The 15,627-nt window shown below is 35.0% G+C and overlaps 3 protein-coding genes across 7 annotated transcripts; 1 reads left to right on the top strand and 2 right to left on the bottom strand.

Annotated features, from left to right (window-relative positions):
- Positions 1–3,744: 3,744 nt before the first annotated feature.
- Positions 3,745–7,210, top strand: LOC111304512 (uncharacterized). The gene is made up of 5 exons (XM_022901105.2): positions 3,745–3,913; positions 4,091–4,441; positions 4,882–5,793; positions 6,218–6,451; positions 6,601–7,210. The coding sequence occupies exons 1-5, from the start codon at positions 3,896–3,898 to the stop codon at positions 6,775–6,777; spliced, it is 1,692 nt and encodes a 563-aa protein (XP_022756840.1). The 5' UTR covers positions 3,745–3,895; the 3' UTR covers positions 6,778–7,210.
- A 283-nt stretch (positions 7,211–7,493) lies between these two features.
- LOC111304514 (N-terminal acetyltransferase A complex catalytic subunit NAA10-like) lies at positions 7,494–10,851 on the bottom strand. 4 transcript variants are annotated; one of them, XR_016331693.1, is made up of 4 exons: positions 10,269–10,851; positions 9,527–9,859; positions 8,995–9,087; positions 7,494–7,837 (listed from the first exon to the last, which is right to left on the bottom strand). XR_016331693.1 is itself a non-coding variant. In XM_022901108.2 (3 exons), exons 1-2 carry the CDS (start codon positions 10,566–10,568, stop codon positions 9,536–9,538), a joined length of 624 nt encoding a protein of 207 aa, XP_022756843.2. In that variant the 5' UTR covers positions 10,569–10,851; the 3' UTR covers positions 7,494–7,837; positions 9,527–9,535. The 4 variants fall into 4 exon arrangements, 3 of the variants coding, with proteins under 3 accessions (XP_022756843.2, XP_022756844.2, XP_022756842.2); XM_022901108.2 differs by lacking the exon at positions 8,995–9,087; XM_022901109.2 differs by lacking the exons at positions 7,494–7,837; positions 8,995–9,087 and adding an exon at positions 8,593–8,935.
- LOC111304513 (F-box family protein with WD40/YVTN repeat doamin) lies at positions 9,721–14,007 on the bottom strand. Of its 2 annotated transcripts, XM_089751041.1 has the most exons (10): positions 13,648–14,007; positions 13,359–13,547; positions 13,183–13,237; positions 12,750–12,848; positions 12,442–12,545; positions 12,220–12,309; positions 11,976–12,121; positions 11,785–11,869; positions 11,086–11,444; positions 9,721–9,859 (listed from the first exon to the last, which is right to left on the bottom strand). In XM_089751041.1, exons 1-9 carry the CDS (start codon positions 13,773–13,775, stop codon positions 11,093–11,095), a joined length of 1,248 nt encoding a protein of 415 aa, XP_089607167.1. In that variant the 5' UTR covers positions 13,776–14,007; the 3' UTR covers positions 9,721–9,859; positions 11,086–11,092. The 2 variants fall into 2 exon arrangements, with proteins under 2 accessions (XP_089607167.1, XP_022756841.1); XM_022901106.2 differs by lacking the exon at positions 9,721–9,859 and having other exon boundaries at positions 10,995–11,444; positions 13,648–14,005.
- Positions 14,008–15,627: the final 1,620 nt, after the last annotated feature.

The following is a 15,627-nucleotide window of genomic DNA, read 5'->3' on the forward strand; positions in this document are numbered from 1 at the left end:
AACCACGCAGAAGAGTCAGATGATATGCCAACAACTGCAGGCAAAAGGATAACAAAACGTGTAACTTAGAAAACCAACAATAACAACGAACATAATGACAACCCATGGATAAGAATGGCTGAAGTCCAGTTGGCTGTAATAAGCCTAGAGAGAATATAGGATGAGTAAACTCCTGCTTATTTTGTGAATTATCCATCAAGCCATAAACAGAAACCACCATATTGACCAGTATAGGCCATGAAAATGATTGATGAACTTCTTTGAAACCTATTCGGCATAGCCCTTATAAAGAAAATCTGAAAAGAAATAACGAAACCAAGGCCCTGATGGACAGACACTAAGGGCAAACTCCATCTAGTCAAATCTCATGCACATCTTATGGAGATTCACTATTCTCTAACCGTAGTGTAAAATTTACAAAAGATCATCAGAGCCACAATTTGTAAATTGAGAAAATTATTTGTAACAATAACATCCGCAAAGGAATAATATTAACCGCAGATTTAAGACATTGAGAGGCTTGTTCTCAGTGCTTGATTTTGGGAAACTGGATTTGAGCATACCTATTGGTATGTTCAGTTACGTTATGTTTGAATAAATATTAATAAAAAAAAAATTTAAGGAAAAAAAATTATATATGTAATTATTGTTTGGATAATTAAAATTAATAAAAAAAAAGAAATGAAATAAATTCTAACAATCATTATTTGGATAAAGAGTAAACAAGAAAAAAAATTATTTATTATAATAATTTTTTTTTAATTATAATATTTTTATTGCCTGTGATTTAGAGCATTCATGGATCATAATATATTTACTATATTGTCTGGTTTTACAATTGTTATTATATCAATAGTTTTTAATCAAGTGAAACAGGAATATATTTTACAAATATGCATTGATGAATTTTGAGCTAGTCTAACATATCATACACTCAAAAAATATATCTATTTATATTCAACCATTCATCAAAATCAAATCACTAAAAAATTATAAAAAATTTTTATATTGAAAGATATATATAAAATTTACTTGAAAAAGAAGATGATTTTAAAAAAATTATAAGATGATTGTGATCTATTTAAATTTTTTTATTAAATTTTTAATATTAGTAAAAAGATGAACATAATAATTTTTTTATAAAAAATTTTTTTTTAATTTTTTTCTCTAGCTTTTCCTTCAAATTAAGGTATTAAAAAAATTGAATTTACAAAAAAAATTAAAAATTATTTGATTTTCATTTTTTCTAAATTAAATATTTATCCAAACAAAAAATTAAAGTTTTATTTCCTTTACTTTTTTTTTTCTTTCTTTTTTCTCTACTCAATTCAGACACACTGTTGATTTTGACATAACTAAATTCAGCCCAAATAGAATACGGGCCGGACTGGAGTTGGTTACGAGATTCCTGTGTTAGTTGAAGATTTAAAAAAAAAATAAATTAAAGATTAGATGCATGCGAGTCAGTTTAGCTATCTTTTTCCATTCAAGACAGGCATTGCCATCGTAATGATTGCCATGCTCCATGAAACCACAAGCAGAAATATATTTGCTTTTCTTCCCATCAAAATACTCTTTACTTGACATTGTCTATACGAGACTATTGCTAACAGAGTTTCTCTTCATACCTGATGAGACCAGGAGCTGACCAAGTTCAAAAATCAATGCAAAGAGATGAAAAGCAGCCACCATTGGAGGCCAACTAAGTATTGTCAAGCTACCCCCAGAATCTTATGCTTTGTCAACAAAATGTTAGAAAACAAATGTTAGCAACACTCGAAGTTGTCAGATCTATTTCTGGCCAAGGGAATTAGAAGCAGGCCTACGCATTGCAAACAACGATGTTGGTCTATTGATCTAACGTTAGAAACTCCCAGATTGATGTATAGCCATAGGCTATAACCCTTAACCGTGGTTCGTGAGGATACCCTACTCTTTTATCTTTTTTCGCTTAACAAAAATAAATTGATGATAAAGGCATAACGTGACACGTATTACAAGTAGAGGTGGATCCAAGTAATCCAATGTTGACGAAATCCTAATTCACTGTTGTCAACGTCGCCTAAAGGTGAGATCACGTTAGGCACGCGCCAACTTTCTGGCATGTGACCCACTTTCACACGTTATTATACACTGCTTGACTCGAACTCCAATGATATCTGATGTCAGCATGCTGGGACCCCCTGGGCCAATCAACGGCCATGGCAATGTGACTGCAACGGAGCCCTCGTCTTCATCGCTGTCCTCATAACTATTTGATTAATTCCATTATGAAATCCAAATCAAAAAGCACTAACAGCAATATTATATTTTAAGTTTAAACATAGTGTTGACATCAGAACCTTTCTATATTCATTCTTCAAGGAGCTATGTTCGAAGCATCTCTTTCCCTGAATCGGATTGAAAGAACAGAAAAGCAACATTTACCCTGCAATTTATTTACCCCACTGGAATGGATTTCTTTTGCTTTTCATGGTTTCTTTGTTGTAGATGGCTTTTCTTAAGTATTCTTTTTTGCATTTGATATTTGCATGAGTGAATTAGAAAGAACAATTTAATATCACTAGACCTACCCCTGAAGGAATATTTATTGGTTAGATTCCAGGATTTGATTGCCCATGGTCCACAATCATTGCTTTGGATGATTCAAGTGATCCAGTCCAGCATCATGAATAAGCAAATCAACCCAAATCCCTCCAACAATGTGACTGAAATGTAAAAAGAAATTAAGAACGGAACTAGTTTCATCTGCCTTCTAGCAAAACTAGTTGAAGAAGCTTTAGACCTAATTTATTATAAATTTTCATGAGTTATACAAAATTTCCAATTAACTTTTGTCATTTACTGTACAAGTAAATTTGCTACTATCCAGGGACGGAATTATCTTGTGAATGCCATCTTTAAGAGCACCAATGACATGAGATTGCAGTTCCTTAAACGGCCAGCGAACTAAGGACAATATACCCTTTGAAATCCGCAACTTTTCTTGTATTTTTCCTGCCACATGTCTACATTTTGTCGGGACTAATAATACTATATCTTTCTTTTCCCGTATTGTGATGAGGCTGACAATTATATGAATTTCTAGTTCCCCCTTTTTTTTTCCCGTCTTTTCATCTGCAAATTTTTTGTTTGGAAAATTTTTTTTAGATTTTTATTGATTAATTATATTTTATAATTATATTTTACGCTTTAAAATATGATTTAATAATGTAAGATAATAATTAATATGAAATAAAAATAATATAATTTAAAATTTTAATAAAAATTATATAAATTTAATAAAATAAAAAATATATATTTTATATAAATTCAAATTAAATATATAATTTTTATATAAAATGTAACAAAAATATAAAATTATTAATATTTTATATAATATAAATTAACTAATTAACTAATTTTCATAAATAATTCTTTTGCTCAACTGTGAAGGATGCAGTTTTGCTTACTCGGTTTTCTCAGTTTAATGTTTTATTTTTTTAAGAATAATTATGAATGTAAATATTCAGTCTTTATAAAATTATTCAAAAATTACTTATTACTTACAGCGATGCCGGCGGTAGTTTTTTTTTCACTTCTAGCATTTACCTGTCAACAAATGACACCCGTCAATTCCAGCATTCAGTGCTTCTTACGCGCTAGTATAGAGCGTTGGCATTATTAAAAAGAGGGCCCCACCTCTTTTGATGCATGTGGTAATAACAACAATGGCCGCAATATTCTGAAAAACCTTTTAACAGTGAAACGAGCCAATCACATTAACATCACCAACCGAAAGAACATTACGGTATACTGCTAACATACCAAATCCAACCACATAGACAGCACTTCACCTTTCACCGACAACCGACCTTCACCGCCTCCACCGGAATTTGACTTCATCACCGCCGCCATGGGTGCCACTGAACATGTAAACTCTTGACTCCTTAGATAATTATTTTCTTTTACTTCTATACTTTTTTTTTAAGGTTTTCGTTTTTGTTTTCTTCTGGGGATCGATTTCTTTTTGTTTTGTTGTTTTGGTTGCTAGACTTGATTATAAGTCACTTGAAGTTTGAAGATTTTGTTACCTTGGTTTTTGTTGCAGGTGGTGGGAGAGAGTGAAGAAGAAAGGAGAGAAGAAGAGAAAGAGGATGAGGAGGAGAAAGAAGAGGTAGAGGAGGCAGACCAGGAGAGAGAAGGAGAAGAAGAGAAATTAGACTTGGAAAAAGGAGTCGGGGAAGCTGTTGTTGAAGAGAAGGCGTTAGAGAGAATTGAAGATCAAAGAGACCATTTTCATGTGTCAATGATGCAAAGATTGAACCCGACGAACCCTTTGAGGATTGTCATCAATGGTGGCACTAGAGTTGCTACTTCTTCTCCTTCTCAATCGTCTCGTTTTCAGCCTCCCCCTCCCCCTCATCCTCGTTCTCAGCCTCGTTCTACACCAACCCCACAAGTAAGTCCTCAGAAAGAATCGAAATTTGGCAGCTTACCTTCTCTGTCTATTCTAGTCTTTGGTTTTCTGAGGAGGTTCCTTAATTTGAAGCCCAGAAGAAGCAGTTTTCATTTTATTTTTTTAGGAAAAAGAATTATTAAAATTTCAGTAATAAAATTTGAAGTGAAAGCGTATATCAGCTAGTATTAATCATCGACTTTATGATATGTTTCGGGGGTTACGGACAGACATCTAAAAGTTCATTAAATAATTTTCCAATTTCAGGTCTTCTCCAAGCTTACCGGCTAGTTTCTTTAAAAATTATGATATTTTGTTGAATTTGAAAATTGATGAGAAAGGAAATTTTGTTCTTCCTATGTAGCAAGAGTTTCTTAAATTTCCGCAGAAAATTTTAGTTATTAACTTCAATTATTTTTTGGTTTTTCCCTTTCTGTGACCAGCAATCAGTAACAACACTGAATTCAAGAAGATTCACCAACAAAATATCTCTGTTATTATTCATGCTGCACATGGTTGTGGCTGTTGCATTAGTGTGCTTTCTTATATTCAAGGGAATTCAAGGGTTAATAGAGGCGTCAAATCCTGCAAAAGAAAAGGAGGAAAAGATTCTTAAATTCTTGTTGCCACAAATTGAAGTTGCATCTCTTCTGAGCATTACTCTTGCATTTGCTTGGCAAAAGGCTTTGCGAGAATGGCCTCGATTCATGGTTTATTTCATCATATGGTTCACTTTCTTCATGTCTTTGTCGGCTGGAATTCTTCTAATTTGTTTCCAAAAGCCTACCACAGATGGTGTTGGAGTTTGCTTCATTGCCTTTGCAATCGGTAATGGTTTATATGCTTGTTGGGTCTCTCAGCGAATTGATTTTTGTTTCAAGGTATTGCTTAAATCTCTGGAACCAGTTTCCAAATTTCCTGATTTAAACCAACCTGCTTATTGGATGCTTGGGTCTGGATTCTTGTGGATGTCATTATGGATTTTGGCTGTGGTTGGAGCACTGAATTTCTACGTCCCACCATTTATTATAATTGCATTGGTCTTAAGCTTGGCTTGGACAACAGAAGTTATGAGGAATGTTGTTAATATAACAGTTAGCAGAGTGATCGCACTGTATTATCTGAGAGGAATGCAGTCTAATACTCTGGTTAGCTTCCAAAGAGCCTTGACCCGGAATCTTGGAAGTGCTTGTCTTGGATCTTTATTCGTGCCAGCAATTGAAGCCTTAAGAATTGTTGCCAGAGGTTTAAATTTGCTGGAAGGAGAAGATGAATTTATGTTCTCTTGTGCACATTGCTGTCTCAATGTTATGCAGTCTATTTTCAGACATGGAAATGGCTGGGCATATGTACAGGTATTTAATTGCATCTGGTAAAATCTTTACAACTCATAAATTTCTCTTAATAAATTACTTTGATTTACTTTGGAGTTGGACAAGTCATGTTCAAATAGTATCATGTTCAATGTTCTCGATTGTTGAGATGAATTTTGAATCATAAAGAAAAATTCCAGTCAAATGCGCATGCTTTTATTGTTTGATTACTGTGCTGCTTTTTCTCCCTTCATCTTTTACTTTTAAGAAGTAAATTCAGAATTTGCTAAGTTTTATTTTTATATTATTCATTTATGGATTTCTCAACAACTTCCTTACTTTATTGTGTGAATCCTTCCCCATTTTGAATTACTTCCAGTTCAATCAACGTCTGAATGCTGATTTTGCTTGTGGTCCATGAATAAATAAGGACTAAATTGAACTTTTTTAAAAACCGTTGTTTTAGATAGCTGCCTATGGAAAAGGTTTTGTTAGGGCATCACAAGATACTTGGGTGCTTTTCGAGAGAGAAGAAATGGAACCCATCGTAGATTCTGACATGACCAGCGCAATTTGCTTCCTTACTGGAGTTTGCAGTGGCTCAATTTGTGTTATTGTTGTGGCTGCTTGGACTGCTAGAGTCCACCAGCCCTTCACAGCCAGCACCTCCCTCCTCGCTTTCTTTGTTGGATACCTAATGGTAAGTACCCGCCGATTAGAATATCCTTACTTTATAAAATTTTATAATGAAGAAATTTTGATCGTGTGATCAACTTGGATATATATATTTTTAAGTCCTATGACTCAGCTCCATGATTAATCTAATGAATTATTAAAATGACATGACAGACAAGGATCGCCATGGCATTGCCGCAAGCTTGTGTGAGCTGTTACTACGTTTGCTATGCTGAAAATCCTGAGAACCGATTGTTTGATAAAACAATAAAGGATCGTCTCAACTTGATCAAGTCTGGTCGGGATGTGGTGGTGCCTACACCTCGTGTTCCCCGTCGATTTATAAGGTAGCTGCTTGGTCAGTTAATTTTCCTGCACATGTACAGAAATTAAGTGGGAAAATGGGCCCGTCCTTCCAAAATTTAGCAGGCATATCTCACTTTCAATGGGGGGTCTAAGGACTCAAGTATGGGCCAATTGCTCTGGAAGTAAATTTATCAACAGTAGAATTGGTAGCTGGTGCTACAACCGCTCATGACGACGATTTTTGAATGTGAAAGTTTAACCATTATTGGATGTATTTTGATAATGGAGAGCCCACTGAGATTCCAATCAACAAGGCTGCAATGACAAAGCGACTTTTAGTCCTCTTTTTTGTATTATATTTTGCATATACTTTTAGGATACTCTACTCTAAAAAGTGTTACCATTATTTTATAACTTTCCCCTTTATGATTTCAACCACCATTGTTTAATTAAATTTAATTGTGTTAGTAGTTCCTTACGTGATATGTATAGTAATTCAAAGCCTTTCCTCCTTATCTTTCTTTAATTATTTTAATATTATAAGATTATTATCTCAGTTAAAAGTAGCAGTTTGGTTGCATAGATTAGCCTCAAAGTGAAAGGAAGGAAATATCTATGGTAGAAAAGAGTCACAATTATAAGCTAAATAAATTAAAAAGCCTAAAGAAAAGGGGTAGATATTCCAACATGGAGATTGAAGTAAATGACATAGAAATTCAATGTTGGAAACATTAGATTGTAGCCGACGGTAGTACGAACTGTGGAAAAATATGCAAACACGACATCAAATAAAGATCGAAGATCCATGTTCGTCCCAATGGGGTTTTTACGGAATGTGAATTCCTTACCAAGTTTAGATCATAAAAGTTGCACCTCTGTAAAAGAATATTACCCTTTTTTGTTTTTTTATTCTCCGGGCATGGTGGCCTGTAGCTGTAGGTGTCCCATCCATGTTGCTTTTCTGCATCCATCATGCCATTCTCAACTTCTTTTCTTGTGAATTATGGAGTTTGATTGGACGTTTCAATGGGATAGCTTTGAAAGATTCCGTGTGCTTCCCATTAACAACCAAGCTATCGTCCTAGGTGGTTCCATTGATGATCTCCTGCTCAGGAATGTTCAAAAAGGTTAGCCTTTTTATTTTCATATTGAATTGGAGACTATGTTTCATAAAATTATGTATGCGTTGTAGGAGTAAAACTGATAAAAAGTAGTATAACTGAATTTATGCGTATTTTTTTTTAATTCTACTTTCCCTACATTATGAGGAAGGAAATAAAAAAAATTTAGATGCTTCTTCTTTTCCATAAATACTTTATACATCTTCAATGACTGATGAAAAGAAAAAGATCTTGTTTTTTACCAAGGCACATGTTCTATCGGACCGGAATGAATTGTACCAATTCCTAAACTGGTAAAAACTCTTTCAAAAATAAGTTTAAAGAAAAAAAGAAAAGTCATCAATCGGGAAAGCATAAATATATTCCATGTCAATTATGCAAGGTTAGGAGCTATAACAGTCAATATTGGCTCTTTCTACTTTTTTTTTTTTTTCTTTCACTTTCAAATTTCAACGGAACTCTTTCGAAAGAGCCAAAATGGACCTTACCAGACATTGCCACAAATTCATCAACACACTAATTGCTTAGCAGAGCCCATTCATAGGACATGTGGCACATGTATTTTCTGGGATAGCGGTTGGTCTGAATCACAGACCATGAGGCTCATAGATCAAACAGGAGGGAAATAATATTCAACATGAATCACCTTTGCAGTAAAATTTACCTTAGTAAAAGCAAAAGAAATGGTAAAAGCCACACTATTTTATTATGCGTTGGTGCAAGGCATAAAACACAAGGGTTTTGGACAATAGAAACTGCATTCACGAGATAAATACGTAATTGGTTTTACGTTTAGCTAACAATAAACAATTGTCAAATAATTCGAACCCCTCTACAGAGGTCGAGAATGTTCAAAAAGACATCCACCAACGTTGGCATAATACAAAAGTTTAATTATTCATCATTCCAATCATGACAACAAATACTTCTACAATTTTCCTCTCTAATAGAGTAGATCAGAAACACTTTTGCCTTTGTTATATCCATTTCTATGTCCTGCAAAAACTTATTCTATCTTTCCCCTTTTTTATTCTAATTGTAAGCCCCCACTCTCTACCCCCATTTCCCCTTTGATTTTTTCCCTGAAAAAGAAAAAAAAAAAAAAAGAAACATTCAAGGAAGGTATAAGAACCAGCCATACCATAAAATCAACAGCATTGGCAGATTACCAAGTGCTAAATATCACTATGCTCCCAAACAGTAAGAATAACACAGAGTAAACCCACACTTCATCCTGTTCATGATGAGCAATACTTCATATCTTGCATGAGTAAGTGAAAACATTGAAGAGAAACTGGTTGAAAAAGAATCTGAACAAAATTGATTAAAAAGGGACTGGAGAAAGCAGAAACAAGCAAGAGAGACTAACGCATACCATAAACCATGAATGCAGAAAGTGAAACATAAGGAGCTATTCTAATGTTTGACACACAAGTCTGAAAATAAACATTTGACCAAAATTGGGAAAAAAATCATTGTAAAATACACAGATAGTACAGACACCATTACATTTGCAGGAGCAAGCTAAATCATACGTAAGGAAGCCAATTAATTTGAAATCCTCAGTCATATTATTACTTTCATAAACAAATTAAAAATACCATGGGCCACCAATTATAATCTAAAGTACATAAGCCAATGCCACACCCAATTCTCCCCATACTTGTGTTTACCTCCTGTAATCATCCTGCTTTAGAATCAGATTTTGTGCTAGCTTTCGACTCCAATTTTGAGTCCCCTCTTGTTTGACTCACTTCTGTGCTTCTTGCCTCACACGAACAGCATCCATCACTATGACGGTGGTGGTGGTGGTGGTGATGATGATGACCATAATGATGACTCTGCTTCTCCTTCAACTGCTTCCGCATGTCATATGCATCCTCCCCATCTGCATAATATTTGGCCTCCACATCATGAATCTTATATCCCAATGTCTGGGTATACAGATTAAACGCTGCCCTATTACTCTTCCTAACATGTAACGAGACATGCTCAGCTCCAAACACCTGCATCACTTTGTCTATTAGTAATGAAGAATGTAGACACTTTGTCTTACTTTCTGATTACTTTTGCAGTTCAAGAACTGCTAAAATAATTACTAAATATAACACTAATTTTGACATAAGATTCCATATAAAAGCAAAATCATAATTTTGTCATAAAATTATAAAAAGATTATTTTTTAAAAAAATTTTAATTATTCAAAAAAATTGCTTTCTTTTCGTACGCATCCAAAAGATCAAATGTAACAAAAGCAACAATCAAACCCTATCAAATTTACAACTAAAAAGTTTTTTTTTTTAATTAGCAATAACATCGGCAAAATGAGGAGAATTCAAACTTCCAAAGATTCAAGGCCCATGGATTGGGAGCAAAATCACTAGAAAAGGAGATACCGAACATAAAAGGTAGGACCTGCTCCATGGCGGCTTGAGCGGCGTTCATGAGCTTAGTGGCGAGGCCAAGCTTGCGGTGGGTGCGGAGGATGGCGAGAGAGGTAATGTGGCCGTGGCACTCGTTGCTTTCGTCTTCCATCTTGGCAAGGACGTAACCGACAATGCGGCCATTGTAGTCCTCGGCCACGTAAAGGAGCTGAGGCCAAGAGAGGATGTGATACAAATAGTATTTCATCTGGTAGTTTTCGGGAAGACATAGCAGGTTGCAAGCTTGCATCGCCAGTAGGTCGTCTATGGTTGCCTTGCGTATGCACACCATTGTTTCTTCCGCTTGGATTTTCTTTTCTTCGGGGAATTAGGGTTTTTTATGTTTGTGATCTTTTAGTTTTATTATTATTATTTTTTTATTTGGAGAGAGAGAGTGGCTTTGATTGCTCGGAGTCGTATTCCACTAGTTTATGTTTTGATGGTTTTGGGCTTGGGCTTAGTCTTTCATGCACACGTCAGACTCAAATAAAAAGGCTGGGGTCCAGTTTATTTAATCTGAGGCCCACTTTCTGGTTGGTTTTGGACCACTAAATTTCTACTGCACCCAGTTGGGCTGCAGCAAAGAGCCCAACATTCCATCACAGTTCAAAATCATGCGGTCTGGGTAAAACTCAATCAACAAAAAAGTTGCAAAGATAATAGAGGGTAATGAAAGCTTTATATGTAGGAAGATCCAGATAAGAGGGGAGCAGCAGGCTGGGAATGAAGGTGTACCTTAATTCTGAGGGGAATAAAATATATAGTATAAACGACTAACACAAATGTACAATTAAGGTCAATAAAATAACCTCTCGATTACGCATTGAATTGCCATATTCTAATGTACTTGCTATTATGTGCAGTGACAACTTTTTTCATCCCAACAGCCAAGCATGCGATGGGGGGTCGAGCAGCTCTAGGTATCTTGTCAATTTGAGCCTCTTCGGACAGCCTTATCCCTTTCTTTTTTTCAATCATTCCAGAGGAACTTGTCGGCCTCTCATCATCAATGACACATGTTGAAAGAACTTCGCCTGTGTTCTGATTTAAAACACGAAGCACACCATCTATTCCACCAACAGCTAACGTTGATTTATCATTCCGCAAGTGATTCAAGGAATACAGAACATTTGAACTTATTCGTGTCTCCCATAAAGATTTCATGGATCTGCAGTATTAAAGAGCATGGTGATTCAACCACTAATTTATTGTAGCCTCCATGACTAATCTACTATCACCATTGCCAATTACCAAGAGATTGATAGACAGACGCTATCCTACCCTTTCTTCCTTAAACTAATAGAGCTACAGTTTCATCAGTACCTTAAAACAGGAAGGATAATATCAAGACAAGAATGGTTGCAAAATACATCAAAAAGTTGAATATAAAATATAAATAGCTCTAGATTTTTTTTTCTAACTAATCATTGATTTGGCTCTAATATTTCAAATCTATGAATGTAAACTAATTAAAAAAAAAAAAAGAAATTATTATTCAACTAACATACCTAAGGTCCCAACAATATGTATATCCAACTGTTGTCCCAGCAAACACTAAATGAGAACATGGGTTGAAACACAAGGTCCTTATGCCTGTCAGAATAAGAAGAAATTAAATTCATGTTTCAGATGCCAAATACCAAAAAGAACCAAATTGGTGTTCACTGCAGTGATGTACATAAATGTTTAATTATACAACCTGCCAAGTCAGTTGACCTTGTCCTTAATGTAGCTACCCGCTGATCAGATGAGAGGCTGGATATTGAGACACTACCATGAGAGCTCCCACTGAGAATCAACTGGTCATCACTCAGAGATAAGCATGTTACAGGGCCAGCATGCATCCTGCAATGAAGATATCAATAAGCGGCGTTAAATGGACTACTTCCAATAATGGAAGAGAAAGAATGAAACAAATAACATTCAACAAGCACAGTGCATACTTAATAATTCGAGAACATGTCCTGCTATACATGTCAAATACACGAGCAGTTCCATCGTCACATCCAATGACAGCCTCCGGATCAATGTACCTATAGATGAAAGCTGTTTAGTCTTCTTCCTTGATACCTAACTGATTAATATGGTTTAGGTGTAACATTTTAGATAAGAATATTTTTGCTAACGATTCAGTCAATCAACAAAATGTGAGCATCTATTCATACCGCATACATAAGCCTTTAGAGAATGTGCCTTCGCGTGAGGGAAATATACTTCTTTTCCCATTACGTCTCCATATAGCTACACGAGTACCAAGCAAACCAACAATCTGGAAGGGAAAAAAAAAGGAAGAAATTATTCAGCATAAGCCTAATGATTACATTTTTAATAACAACATTTGATGTTTAAGGCCAATTATGAACTGATCGGAAGACATGATTGGGGAAAAAGAGAGGTCAGGGATGAGCAAAGGAGGAGAATGAGAGAGTGGGCATAGATTAAGCAGTTAATGACAAGAGGAGATTGAAGTTACCTTGCTCTCATCGAAATCAAAGTCAACTAGGGGTAAAGTATCAGGAATGTAATATTCTTCCACACATTTGTAGCTGTCCAATGACCAAAGACGCATAACCTGGTTTAATTTCCATGCAAAAGCGTGACTGGCTTTAAGTGGTAAAGGAAAAAGCTTTCATTAAAATGAAGGATATAATTTAGTACAAAATAAAGCCATCCATATTAGTTTTATACAGCAGATCATAAGTCATGAAAAAACTGGACCAGCACTCGACTGTTTATTGACCCGGGGCAAATGGTAAAGAATTGTAATGATTTTAAACAACTCAGTCAAACCAGATTCACCATGTAGAAAGTAAAGTTCCAAAACAAAGAGGATGTTCCACATTTGCCATGTGCAGAACTATATGATTTCTCTATGTCCAATATAACCAAATGCAGCAAAAGCACACCTTGTCACCAACACCAGTGAGAAGTAAGCCCATCTTCATCCGGCACTGATCAATCCTAACAGAAAGCAAGGTTAGAAAGGTCCAAGGCCTTGGTTTCCAGTATGTTTTGTAATACGATAAGTAGAAATTTTAAGCTAATTGTAAGAGTAAATGCCATGCATTTCAACAAATGTTACCCGACTGAATGAGCTTTCCACTGATGGATATCAATGCGACCTCGTTGTAAAGAGAGCCTATGATGTTTCAAGGCTATTTCTTCTAGACCTGATTCCCATGATTGCCCTGAAGAACTAGACTCACTACAATCTCGCCGCAGCTTCAAGTACAATACTTGCAATAACTTGGACTTTTTAATGATTTCATTCCTTAATTAAGAAGAGAGAGAGAGAGAGGGAGAGAGAGCAATTATAAAGTAGATCTGATTACAAAAAAGAGAAATATTGCAAAAGCAGAGAGAGAGAGTACCAGGATTTGCAGACGGCGGTGCAGCGAACGAGGTCAAAGACGTCCAGGAAGGAGAAGATGATACACAGGATATCATGCTCCAGCCACTCCACCCTTGTCCCAAATCTCACGCCGCTTCTCTTCCTCATCGCCGACGAACCGCCTGACGGGCTGGGTTCTATGTTTTTGCCTCGCTAAGGCCAAAGACAAAGAGGAGAGAGAAAGAAAACGGGTTTGCTTTTTCTATTTAACACCGTGAGATCATAACGGGACCGTCAAAAGTTCAAACGCACCGTTTGGAGTAAACCGTATTTGAGTATGAGCGTATTTTTCCTTTCCCTCTTTCAGGGTCAAAATACCGTATTTTTAATTTTTCTGTGATGAATTACCTCTTAATAGATTAACAATTTTTGTTTTTTTTTTCCTTCAAAAAAAATCTTTTTTATTTTTTGAAGCATTTCATATATAATTTTTTTTATCATAATTTTATAATTAGGCAATCACAAAAAAAAAAAATCATATAAAAATTTATCACTTAAAAGTTTAAATTCTATATAAATTTTTATGAATCTTATATAATATTATATTATAATTGATTAATAACATTACAATAATCATAAGTGATTTTTTTTCTCATTTATATTTTTTGGTGGAAGCATCAATTCATTAATTATAGGGTAACCCTAAAAAAATTTCATCAATTATATATCCAGCTTAAAGCAATTCTCTTGCAGCATCGTCATAATAATAATAATAATAATAATAATATATTATTGTTATTATTCCATAATTGCTTGTATCAATTACTATAATTTTTCAACACAATCTAATCTATTTCCAATCCAAATAACCCCCTTTAACTAATTCCTTGTCTTTGAAGATGATAAAGGGGTCAAAGGGAGGCCATGATTGGTGGGTACAACTATTTACGAAGCATATTTGTATGAGTTTGAAGCCCCCTGACATCTTCCACCTATCTGCACTGAAGAGTTAGATGCTCGTTCAGGATTCCGAATTTCTGATCTTTTGACATTATATACCTGAAAAGAATGCATATCTAAGGCATTTTGACTCGTTAGTAAGTCTTTAAAGTGCATGAAAATTAGAAACAGAAAAAAGGGATTTTATTGAATGAAAGAGAAGTACAGATGAAGCCATTATTTATATATAGATACATCTCAAGCAAATAACTTGAATTAAAAACCACCATTTAGAGATGAAGCCAGTATATCCTCCAGTCATCGTCAGCATCGGCAATATCAAGACAATATGGTAGGAGTGGGGAAGACAACCCTTGCTAAATATTTGTTTACAACAATGTTACAGTTAAGCATGCAGCTCCTTGAGCTGACAGCTTGATTTTTTTTTTTTTTTTGTTTCTGAGGAATTTGATGTTGTTAGGGTGATGAAATATTAGTGGTGGGCAATGAGTGAGTTTCCAAGTGAGAGTAAAAAGTAAAGAAGTTACGGCAAGAAATTTTTATAGTTTTAGATGATATTTGGAACGAGAACTATGAGAATTGAATGGTTCTTTGCAGTATTTGGGAAGTTAAATTACTGTCATCATAATCAAGGCGTCGCCTAAATAACAGGAGTCTTGTTAACTATTCAAAAAGAAATGGCATTGGGTGTGTGTGTGTGTGTGTGTGTTCGTCCATATATATTATATACAACATATTTCAGGGAGAAGCAACTTTGATGATCGTCCAATATGACTATGAAATAAAGCAGTCGGCATTTGACAAGGATAATATAGTGGAAAGATAGTGTTTTCCATCGATTATGATGACCAATTGGCAAACACTAGCACCCTTTCACTATATTTTTTATTTGTCAGTCACCTTCATACACGGCTGATCATCAAAATTCCTTCTTCCCAAAGAACTCCATCATGGACGCACATCTTGATTAGTTATGGGTCATGACAGTGAATTTACTTCCCAAATAACCTACTTCGAAGGAACCATGACCACTGTGGCGAATCAAATTCAATTCTTTTAG

This window comes from Durio zibethinus, chromosome 21 (genome assembly GCF_047325235.1).
Source record: "Durio zibethinus cultivar Kanyao isolate XHJ-2024 chromosome 21, ASM4732523v1, whole genome shotgun sequence".
Lineage (NCBI taxonomy): Eukaryota > Viridiplantae > Streptophyta > Magnoliopsida > Malvales > Malvaceae > Durio > Durio zibethinus.